Source organism: Elgaria multicarinata, chromosome 1 (genome assembly GCF_023053635.1).
Source record: "Elgaria multicarinata webbii isolate HBS135686 ecotype San Diego chromosome 1, rElgMul1.1.pri, whole genome shotgun sequence".
In the NCBI taxonomy this organism is placed as follows: domain Eukaryota; kingdom Metazoa; phylum Chordata; class Lepidosauria; order Squamata; family Anguidae; genus Elgaria; species Elgaria multicarinata.
Window position 1 is genome coordinate 38404837 of NC_086171.1, and position 12182 is coordinate 38417018.

The 12182-nt window shown below is 44.7% G+C and overlaps 1 protein-coding gene across 1 annotated transcript; it reads left to right on the top strand.

Moving 5' to 3' along the window:
* The first annotated feature begins 1542 nt into the window (after positions 1-1542).
* Positions 1543-11522, top strand: CRYGN (crystallin gamma N). The gene is made up of 4 exons (XM_063147200.1): positions 1543-1563; positions 2104-2352; positions 5155-5300; positions 11387-11522. The coding sequence occupies exons 1-4, from the start codon at positions 1543-1545 to the stop codon at positions 11520-11522; spliced, it is 552 nt and encodes a 183-aa protein (XP_063003270.1).
* Positions 11523-12182: the final 660 nt, after the last annotated feature.

Genomic DNA, 12182 nt, shown 5'->3' on the forward strand with positions numbered 1-12182 from the left:
GAAGTTTGGACTACAATTGCTAGAATTCCTGACCATTTGCCATGCTGACTTGGGTTGATGGCATTCAAAGTCCAAAACATCTGGGGAGCACCAGATTGGGGAACGGCTGGTGTCGGCTATCAATATTCTGGTGCTTAGGACTTTCTTGTAATTCCAGTTGCTAGCTAAGGATGCAACAGAATTGAATATTGGAGCATGATTCCTGTCAATCTGCACATTTTCTTTAGTACAAACTATGCATAATCCTCTGGATCAATGATCGCAGATTTCACATGGTCACTGTGATCCCAGCATTTTATGTCAATAATGCCAGGTTAGCCATGCCAAGGGGGAATTGGGTGACACTAGTCTTTTGGGGAGAGGCTACAGATCCATGATAGTAACATGCCGTGCATGCATGAAGTCATCGGTCCGGTTACCAGCATCTCAAATAGCAGATATAGTTTCAAATTCTTTCTGAATATTTGGAGAGCCTCACTCAAAGTTGGCAGTATTGGGCTAGACAGACTAATGTTTTGACTTGATTTAAAGCAGCTTTATATGTTCTAAGTCAGCCTTTCTCAACCTGGTGATGATCAGATGCATTGGACAGCAACCAGCAAACAGCAATAATTGGCTATGCTGTTTGAGAATGATGGGACTTGCAATCTAGCACATCTGGAGGGCATCAGGTTAGGGAAGGTTGCCTTAGAACACATCTAAGGTCCTCCAGCTGCCTACTCCGAGGGAAGCTCAGAGGACGGCAACAGGGAAGAGGGCTTTCTCAGTAGTGGCCCCCCAATTATGGAATGATCTCCCCAGTGAGGCCTGCCTGGCGCCAATATTGTTATCTTTTTGGTGCCAGGGCAAGAGTTTTCTCTTCTCCCAGGCATTTAATAGCATATGTTGAGTTTTGATCAACCCTAGATATATCTTCAGGTCTGGCTGAGAGCACAAAGTTGTTTTTAAATGGATGTTGTCTTTGTATGCTGTCTCTTTTTATGTTTGTAGGTTTTTTAAATCGATTTTTAATGTTTAATGTTTAAATCTCTTGTAAACTGCCCAGAAAGCTTCAGCTATGGGGCAGTATATGATGATGATGATGATGATGCTATCTTACACTGAAGACATCTTCTGAGGCTCTTAACTATGGTTTCCAGAAAGAGAGGCTTAGATGGAAACAGCCTGTACAGTCAGAAATGGACACAAACAGAAGAGGAGCAGTGCAGGACATTCTAAGAATCTCCTTGCTACCTCATCTAAATAAAGCTTATCTAAAGGGAGATGTCTATGAACAGAGCTGGTTGCTCAAATCCCCCATCCAGTGATTCTTTTGTTAAAGTGCCTGGATTAAATTAAAACTCTCGTATCAGCAGAGACTGGGCGACATGCCGTTCTTGCCAGCTAAGCATGAATCGTTCCTGGTGTACATTGGTTGGCTGGCCGGACACCCCCAACCTGGTCTCCCCTCTGGTGATATATAGTAGAGCTTCCATAGGTTCTGCAAATCCTATTTGGGAATTCCACTTCTGCTTTAGCACCAGATTGCATTGCCAACTAAACATGTCTCAGTATTCAGGAAAAGTAAGTAACTTCTTTATTATTATTTTTGTGACTTTACTTATATTTTAGACCAGTTTTTCCCCCCTTAAAGGAGAGATGTCATGCTGGAAAATGAAACCTTTGTATCCCAGCAGGAGACAGGATGGGTTTATTGTGGGCTTGTGTTGTCTCGCAGGGTGCGGCCACACCGCTGGGGTGGTCTGAAATGAGGGGATGTTGCTTTAAAATGTAAGAATCTGGCAAGGCAAAAGAAAGGATTGGGAAATACAATGGAGTGCACCCTAATTAATCTAAATATACAATTTTAAACTGTGATGTTTACAAAAGCTCAAGAGGGAGGTTGCGTTATGAGCCACACACAGTGTTGTAGGGTGGAGCTACGCTGTAATTTCTCGTTAAAGATACTCTTCCAGCTTTCCTTTCTTTCTCACATTGGGTACAAAATTAAATCCCTCTGGCAGCAGATGCCATCTGCTTGGAAATAGCCCTTGGACTGGGCAGGGGCTCAGCCACGATGATGGGATACGTTGTTCAACGCATAAGACGATGTCTTCTTTCCAGATTGTCTTCTATGAGGGCAAGTGCTTCACGGGCAGGAGGCTGGAGGTTTGCGGGCCCTGTGATAACTTCCAGGACTGGGGCTTCCTGAACCGAGTCAATTCTATCTGTGTACAAAGCGGAGCTTGGGTCTGCTTCAGTCAAGCGGACTTCCGTGGCCAACAGTACATCCTGGAGCATGGCGAGTACCCTGGTTTCTATCGCTGGAATGGACACAATGATCGGATGGGATCCTGCAGGCCAGTTGGGATGGTTAGTGCTCCCTTTTCACTGATCGCTGCTCAGACAGTCCCAATGGATGGAGGACGGGTCTTAATTTTCTCCCACTTTCGCCATTGGAAGAAATGCTTAGAATGCCTCTAGCAGTATTTGAAAATGCACTCAGTGTCTTCCAGTTTCAGGTCTTTACTCCCCCATGCTGGTTGGGAATGCTGGGGGTTGCAGTCCAACACATCTGGAGCACATCAAGTTGGGGAAGGCTGCTCTGGAAAGAAAATCTTGGGGGAGGCCTCTTGACTTGAGTGTGCCTGCACATAAATGCAAGTGCAAAGATGCAAAATGGCGGTGTATGCCTTCCCTCCTTTCCAACTGCCATATGAGACTGCCTAACTTGATAGTAAATATGGTTGAATGTGTTCCATTATGACAGCCTTCCTCAACCTGTGGCGCTCCAGATGTGTTGGACTGCATCTCCCAGAATGCCCCAGCCATTCTGGGAGTTGTAGTCCAACACATCTGGAGCGCCCCAGGTTGAGGAAGGCTGCATTATGAGATCATTATACATTAGTATTTTTTGGGAAAGGAAAATGTGTTACAGTGCACTCAGTAGACATCCCACGTAAGTCCCACTGAGTTCAGTAAGACTTACTCCCATTGTGTATAGAATTGAAGCCTCAGCTTACTAACCCACCCTACTCCAGAAATCCATTTTGGACAGGCTTTTGTAAATGTCATGAATACAGCAGGTGGAGAAGAGCAGTGAATAATATTTGGTGGGGGACACTCAGGCATGGTCCATTATCTGGGAAAAGGAGTTTTACAAGTGCCCAAGAGTGTCCCCATTTTTGTCTGTGAAATGGGCACTACTTCCCAACAGGTTGCACAAACGTAATGCGCAAACTGCTGCACAACTGGTTGCACAAGCATGATGTGCAATCAGTTTCCCAACAGACTGTGCAAGCATAATGCGCAGCACGTTGAATAACAGGTTGCATGAGCGTAATGGGCGACTGCTTGTAGAAGAGGTTGTGCAACCGAACTTACGGAACTGTCACTTTAAGTTGGCTTTTCCACCTGCGCAAAGTTCAGAACCTAGTTTCTGCTAGCGCAGTGTCATTTCCACGAGCGGAATGGCACAGTTGATACTATCCTTGGACTACAGCTCCAGCATTGTTGATCATTGGCCATGCTGCCTACGGCTGATGGGAGTTGAAATCCAAAACATCTGGACAGCACCAGGTTGGGGAAGGCTGATTATACGCGCACACACACACACACACACACACACACACACTTTTGTTTTGACCGCCAGCAGCCATTTCAGGCATATCTGAGATTCCACAGCCGAAAGAATGCCACAAGCTTTCTGGTACCTCAGCTGAGCTTTCTCATGTATAATTCCATTTATAAATATATCAGATATCTTGTAACTTATGGGGTTTTAAAAAGAGAGAAAATAATACCTGTCTGTGAACTCCATACAGAACAAAAGTTGGGGAGGGGGCATTCCTAAAGGAATTTACCTCAATTCACCCTCCCAGATTGCATCGCCAGGCTGCCAGAAACCAAAGAGGGGGAACGGGGTGCTCTCTTCTCTCCCCCCGCGGCCCAGCTTATTAAATAAAATCACAATATTTATCCTGTGTAAATAACCACAGACTTCACTGGAAACTAAAGGAAAATGTGATTTTTGGTTTTAAGGCAAACAGTCTTAAGATCTGTGTATTTTGGAATTTCTTCCTAATATTTCTGTCCCTCGTGGGGTTCTTAATTCATTCCCCATGTCTGGATGTCTGGATCATTTGCAGATGTCAAAGGTGGCAATAAGGTCTTGTTTTTGGGTTAGCGAGTGGTCATGTTGTGAGTTGTGTTCCTGCTTAAGGGTCACATGAGAAAAGTCAGTGTGTGGCGCATGTTTGGTGCATACACACTGGCCATTCACCACAACGACAGTGCTTTCCCCCAGTGGAGGCTGGTGACTCTGATGTGAGTGGGGCAGTGAATCTGCTCTGGGTTCTAGTCAGAAGCTGTCAGAACTTGGATAGCTCCTTTAGAGTTCTGACTGGCTCTGACTGAAACGCAGAGCGGGTTCACCGCCCCACTGATATCGGAACCATGAGGCTCCACTGCGTAAATATCTGACTAGCTTATATGCCAAAGACCTGCCAGAATAAGGGCTCCTCTAAACTAGTGGTTTATTACATGCTCATGATTGGCCACTCATGGAAGTTTTCGGGTTGATTTCATGACATTGTTAGCAACCAGGATGTCTCCTGCTGAAACTTCTGGAAATCCTGGGATAAAAAGGACCACTTTAAAGTGGTAGTAGCCAGGAAAGAGCAGGAGCTGCTGCTGCAGCTTTTAAGTGTGATGAAGAGGAAATTTCCCCAGGTGCGGCCTGCATACAAATGACACCTGGTGAAATCCCCTTTTCAATACAACTGTTAAAGATACAGACACCCTGTCCTCCTTTCCATATGGTCACCCTAACAAAAACAAGGGGCTCTCCTAAATATCTTAAAACCGAAGGGGCTCTTATGGGAGAAGCAAGTATTTCAGGTAGTTTGGTCCCAAGCCATACTCACCCATGAAAAAGGCTTACTCGCCCATGAACAAGGCTTACTCGCCCATGAATGAGGGTCACCTTGCATATAAAATTAGATCACCTCTATATGTTGCTTGGACCTCCTTGGAGGAAGTGAAGGTTACAAATGCAATTTATAAATACATTTTACCCATTTTTGTAACAGAGTACTGTTTCTCTTGCATTTGCAAAAGTGAAGTGTATTGCTTTTGGTTTGCTTAAAACTAATTTTGGTTTCTCCTTGTCAACAGCATGGAGAACATTATCGGATAGAAGTCTTCGAGGGGAGGCATTTCAGCGGTCGGAGTCAGGAATTCACTGAAGACTGCTCTTTCTTGAATCGGCAAGGCTGGGCCAAGAACTGGATTAACTCCATCAAAGTCTACGGGGATGGAGCGTAAGTAACTCAGGCATATTAAAGGACTACAGCTGCTCCTTCACCTCTGGTCTCCATGTGCCAATGTAGAGCTTGTTTGCTTTCTGTAGCTTTTATCGGCTCCTGACCTTCTTGAAAATGTGTAGAACTGAAGCTGTTCAGGCTCATCTTTAAGAAGCCTGTTTGGGTTGTTGGTTAAAGCTCTCCTTTTTCAGGTGTGCAACAAAACCTCTCCTTTTTCAGGTGCGCATGACTACAAAAGCATTCAAGCAAATAAAAATAAAGGGGGCACCCAGAGAGTTTTATGTTATGAGGCGGCATACAAATGTTGTAAATGAATAAACAAAGGAAATCAAAAGACACAGCCTTAAGTAATCGAAAAAAGAGAGGACATGGATACATATTTATTGATTGATCAGATATTTATATTCTTTGCAAAAATCATTTCAAAACAGCTTGAAACATCCTATTAGTTAAACAGGAAAGGATAGTAAGGCAGGGTGAGAGAAGCATAGAATTATTGTTAATAACAATAATAACAACAATAATATTATTACAAAGTGCCTACAAGTTTCTAAGCTCTGTACAGAGGCTAAGAAACAAGACCGTCCCTGCTTTACCCCTTCAATGGAAAAGGAAAAAGAAAGGGGAAGGAAAGAGGGTAAAGCAAACAAATTCAACTATTGATGTTTAAAGTTCCATAACTGATTTGTAACAAGTGGGACCTGAAACAAAATGTTGGAGTGCGGAGTGCTCCTATTCAAGCTTCCAGCCAGCCATGCTGTCTTCCAAGAATTCCATCCCATTCTCTGCACCCCCCTCTCTAGTTTTCAATTACATCTCCTCAATAGTCACTCAACGTGCTCAGTCCTCAATTGAATGAGTTTTATCTCATCCCGCCCCCCACCCAAAGATTTTGTGTGCTACTGCACACTTTGGGGTTCCCCCAAGCCTCTGACACTTCCCTCCTTGTGTGTGTTGCTCTTTTGACTACATCAGAATCCACACTCAATGAGTTTGCTATTGGTGTATATTCGTATATGACGACCTGGAGTGGTCTTTGAGGAGACAGTTCTGGAAGAGGAGGAGCCAAAATGGCACTTGACCCAATATGGGAGTGGGCTTTGCAGGCTCCATCAGATGCAGCCCAGTGGAATGAAAATGGCGGCTGTTGGAGACAGTGACCGAGTTTAGACCATCATGGGGGTGAAAGAACCCATTGTGGGTTCTCCCCTTGCCCTTGTGTGATTTGCATAATTACCCATGCTGCAGCATGGGTTGCTGTGTCGTCTGAACCTGGCATGCGGCACGGAGGGGGTGACTTCTTCCCACCCTACCACAGCTGCATCATGGGTAATTGTGTAAATCGTGGTTGCGTGACCAGCCTTGAGGGAGCAGGGGAAGAACCCACGATAGGTTCTTTCACCCTTGCGATTGTACAAACGCAGCCAATCAGACAAGAGTCACAAATCCCTTCTCCGAAATGGTTCCCTCTAGTTGTGCTGGACTATCTCCCATCCACCCAGTCTGGTGCCCTCCAAATGTAGCCAGTGGCCATGTGGGTTGGGGGATGTCACTCATCATTAATGTTGCTCATCTGAGGCAAGAGTCAGCATGTGGTGTGATAGGAACTGTTTAATGAGGGTCCGTGCCAATGTGATTGATGAATGCCGATTATATCCTTCCCACAATACTGTCTCCTTTGCATTCTTGCCTCGCGTTCCTTCTTTGCTAATAGAAGTGCCTAGTTGGAGCAGTCTTTCTCCACCCCTTCTATCTCTAAAACATTTCCCTTGAAAACAGAGGGTCACGCAGGGCTGCCCTTCCATCATCTCTTTGGCCAGAAATAAATGTCCCCTTTGGGGAGGGGTAGAGGGTGGAAAAATCACCATTTGTGCCTTTCTTTTTATGTATGTGTCTCTCTTTTTACAATGGATGGAGTTGTGATATTTATGATGTCATCGGCTGGTTTTCTGTTTCCATTGTACCATGCGCTGCCTTTGGACAAACACACACACACACACACCAGAAGGCATGTGTAGGGAGTGCACGCCTGAGAGAGATCGGGGCTGTGTGTGTGCGTGCATGCGCGTGCGCACAGAGCCCTCCGCTGGAACCAGGGAGTGCTTGACTTGGGCAAGACACAGCTGGAGTTCTCTTTACACATCCTGCTCTTCTGTCAAGACAGCATCTCTCTAAGGAGGGCAAAAGGCGACACTTCTAGGCGCTCTGGCCGAAAGGTCAAAAATGCCTGCCAAACACCCGTCTGTGGTCGGGGAGGAACGCTTTCTTCTGATGAATTCGCGAAAATCCTGTGATGCAGTTTTAATTCAAAGCAGAAGGCTTTTTAAGGGCTGGGACAAGGCTTTGGTGGTAGAGCATGGACTTTGCATGCTGAAGGCTCCAAAGTCGTGCATCCAGATGTTATTGTTTTACGAAAATCATGTGCAACAGGTGATGCGATGTCTGAGACCTTGGAGATACTGGGCGAATCATCTGACCTGATATAAGGCAGCTCCCTCCGAACCACATAGGCGAAAGCAACAAAGAGCCTTGTGGCATCTTGGCAACTGATTGATTTATTAAGGTGCAAGCATTCATGGTCCTTGCCTATATGCCCTAAATACCCCACTGTGGCTGTGCGGTGCTGCTGCATTGTTTATATGACAGAGCTGCCAACTCGCAGCCACATCGGGCTTTTCGCCCCGAAACTGCGTTTTTTCAAAGAGTCGTTATACCGCAACTTTTTCAGTTCCTCCGAAGTATCCCAGGCACCGAGCAAGCGGCGCCACATTCTCAAAGCCACAGTGTGCTTCTGCTCTCCATTCAAAATGGGGCAAAAGTTTTAGGAACACCCATGCCACCGCCCTCTGCTAAATCTGATTCTCTCCCCCACAACCGGGAGGAAAAGATGAAGCTCCAGCTGAAAACGGCTTCCTGCCATGTAACTCAAACGCTGCTGCAGGGTTTGGGAGGAATCGGGAGGCAAAGCGGCGTCATGTAGACATGGCCGTGGACTTGAGCTGGCTAACTCCATAGTCAGTAGATATATATAGCACAAGGTGGGGAGGAGATTCGAAAGAATGGGTAAAATCCAGCATAAATCCCACTTAGAGTAGACCCATGGAAATTAATTGGACTTCAGTTAGTCATGACTAATGTAAGTACCATTCATTTCAATGGTTCTACTTTGAGGAGGACTTATGTTGGATTTCACTCAGTGGCCATGAAAATACGGGGCTGGATCAAGTTTTATGCTGGATCAACTGCACTGATGGAAATGGACTTTCCTGCCCCCACCTTCCCATGGCAGCCCTCCAGCCCCTTGTAAATGCTACCGAGAGGCCTGGTTCACACAACTGCAGGATGTGCAGCTGGACAACCATCTGTCAGGGATGCTTTAGGGTGGATTCTTGCATTGAACAGGGGGTTGGACTCGATGGCCTTGTAGGCCCCTTCCAACTCTGCTAGTCTATGATTCTATGATTAATAAGTCATGGCAGCTTGTTAACCACCCTTGGAGTGCTGGTTGCATGCTGGGTGGGTTTTTTGGGTGGGTTTTTTTTTTTTTTGCATAATTACCCCCGGCAGCTTGGCTTATTCTGTTGCATGAACCCAGTCAAGGTGGCTTATTGCAGTGGGTAACAAGCCATCCAGAACCCTGCAACAGCCAATGGGTTCTGGGTTGTTTGTTACCCACAGCAACAAGCCACCCTGGCTGGATTCACATGACGTGTCGAGGAAATTATGCTAATTCCCCTGGCACAGGACCTGCACGCGCAGCCAGGGAAATAAGCCACGATGGCTTTATTTCCCCAGCCGTGAGTCAGGAGAACCTGCTAGATGGGGTGATCTGTGGTGTGGGAGAATCCCCCCAAATTGGGGTGGAGGGTCCTTCTGTGAGTCAAGCCCTTCCTCTTGCAAAAGGTAGATCCTGGATCCAACCCATTGTCTCAGATGTCTTTATGTAAAGTTTAAGATAAGCAAAGTGATGACAAAAGTGATGACAAAAACCATCCTTGAGTTGCTTTGTCCATTATTACCTGGCAAACCACCCCACACCTAGGTGAATAGAGCCAAACGTCCTGGTAATTTCTAACACAGCAATTTGCACATAGGTAAGTATCTACTAGTAGCAAAATGCCTGCCATTGTGATGGGCAGGGTGACAGTGCAGCCATGGCCTGAATGTAGCAAGTCCTGTTTATCTAGAGCCGATTTCCCCAACCTGGTGCCTTCCAGATGCGTTACACTGTGGATCCCCTAATTCCCAGCCACCGTGACCGTTGTGAACAAGGCTGGCTGATTGCACAATAATACTTCGTCTCAGAGCACCCTGGGTGTAACAGGAAACAGTGGTTTAACAAGCCCTAGATGTTTTGCATGAGGCCTCATGGCCCATGTGGCCGGAATTCGATTCCCATGATCTCTCCTAGCTCTCCCCACCTTTTTTTTTTAAGGGAAGGATGGTTGAGATGGTCTATGCCCCACCACCATACGCTATGTCTTTACATGTGGATACATAGGCAGTGCTAATATCCTACCACCTGTTCAGGAATTCTGGGCAGCAATTATGTCAACTGGTCCCTAGTTCAGTGTTTACAAAAAGACAGTCAGGTTTCTGGATAGTTCTGTTCTGCGCTGACTTGGGAAATTGTGTGTTTCACTCAAGGCAACAGACAGATCTGAGTTGCAGCTTGCAGATGTTCCCAGAAATGGAGATCGACCGTTGCTCCTCTGTCCCAGAACACATTCCTAGGTGCTACACCTACCAGCGATTCAATTTTGGGACTTTTCTGCCTCCCACCCCTGCCTGCTCTGATTTCTGTACCACCAAACTTGATGATGAGTTCTGGAAAACCTGAAAACTTTCATGCTTTGTGTCATTTTGGTTGGCTCTAATAAAGCTATTGGCCAACTGTAGATTTTATTATGAATAAAAGGTATCTTAAAACATATCTTGTTTTAAAAACATAACTTTTTCCTGTTGACAGTCTCAATATTTAAACACTTTTGTGATTGGCTGAACAGCAACATTTAATTGATGTCAAGTTTCATCTACTTCAACATACAATAAAAAACCCTATATATTCAATATATTCAAAACATCTATAAATGTATAAATAAGAATATATCATTAACCAACCAGCATAAATCCAAAATAAATAGGTTTTTTTTTTAAAAAATAACAAAATACAATATAACATGCAAGATAAATATTAAATCAATGGGGAAAGTGCATACAAATTCACATCACAGAGAAGATCTTGTATTCTTAATATATAAATTGTATCTACTTTTCATAAAGTGTATAAATAGTCGCTTTTTCTCTGCCATCTTTCAAATGTGTATATTTTTTGTTACTGGGTAGGCTAAAAATATAACAAATACATAAATTAAATATTAACTTAGTTATCTTTGTTACTTTTCAAATCTAACAGTGCAATCCTAAGAGCATCTTCAGACAAGTGTTTTATTGCACGCTCACTACTGCCCTCTTATGGATGTGTGCAAGTCCTTTAGACAACGTTGTCCACTTCCCGCGCACCTCCAGCTCCTTCCACTCATTTTTCCATCGCAGAATAGAGCCCCAAAAATCCAACTCTTTTTTTTAAAATAGAATGTTGTAAATCGCCCAGAGAGCTTCGGCTGTGGGGCAGTATATAAATGTAATTAAATAAATAAATAAATAAATAAATGTGTCACTATCTCCTGCTGTGTGCAGGAAAAGCAGCGTGATAAAAACAGCCCCTGAATGGGCCATGTGGTCTTTGTTTACTTCCTCTTTCCTGGCTGGGGAGAATGAGGAAGTAATGAGGGACAGAAGTGGGGGTGGAGAAGTGACGGTAAGAAAACACGATCCCCCCCCCCCGTGTGATAATGCTCTAAGTATGTGTACTCAGACATTGTATTGTTTTCAATGGAGCTTACTCCCAAATGAATGTGTATAGGAATGTAGTCTCCTGCATTTGCTGCTGTTAATTCTTAATACCAAAGGTTGCCCTGAAAATTCCAACCATTTGGAAGTAGAAGGCTAAAATGGCATCCTACCCAACTGTGAATATTGGAATGCTTTGAATAGAAGCCACTATTTCATTTCTATTTCAGATGGGTGTTGTACGAGGAACCCAACTATCGTGGCCAGATGTACGTGGTAGAGAGAGGTGACTACAGTAGCTATAATGAATGGCAATCTCCCAGTGCAAACATCCAGTCGATCAGAAGAGTCATCAATTACTTTTAACCAACTTGCCTGGTGAAAACCAGGCTCTCGTGCCTTCCTGTCTGGTCTCTAGAAATGCAAAATAAAGACTGAACGCTGTGTGTGCTGCTGTTGCTTTTCCTCCCTTTGGGCAGGCTGGTCATTGGTCAGGCTAGGTCAGAGCATGATAGGAAACTGCATGCAGCAACATTTTGGTGCATGCAGAAGACGTGGGGCTGATTTTGTTGGTGCTGGGAAAAGTTGATGGGCTGATGTGTTCTGAAGACGCAATAAAGAGCAAAAGGCATGTCTCGGGTTGCATTTTATGAATTCAAATGATGTAAAGGTAATTCATGTGTGTGTGGAGACCCTTAAAGGTAATTTGGGTGTGTGAAGACCCATAAAGGTAATTCGTGTGTGTGTGAAGAGCCTTATAGTACCATATGCATGGTGTGGAGAAAGTGGACAGGGAGACAGACATCTTTCTCCCTCTCTCATACTACTAGACCCTAATGGAGTCTTCTCATGAAGCTGAGTGACGGGAGATTCAGGGTGGATAAAAGGAAGGACTTCTTCACGTAAGGCATAGTTAAAACTATGGAATTCCCTACTACAAAATGTAGTGATGGCCACCAATTGGGATGGCTTTAAAAAGGGGGTTAGACAAATCCCTGGAGAAGAAGGCTATCAATGGCTACTAGT

Excerpts from the sequence above, each read along its gene's own strand:
- CRYGN (XM_063147200.1), top strand. The coding sequence starts at position 1,543 with ATGTCTCAGTATTCAGGAAAA. Across the intron at positions 2,353-5,154 it reads CCTGCAGGCCAGTTGGGATG|CATGGAGAACATTATCGGAT; the intron begins GTTAGTGCTCCC and ends CCTTGTCAACAG. Across the intron at positions 5,301-11,386 it reads AAAGTCTACGGGGATGGAGC|ATGGGTGTTGTACGAGGAAC; the intron begins GTAAGTAACTCA and ends TTTCTATTTCAG.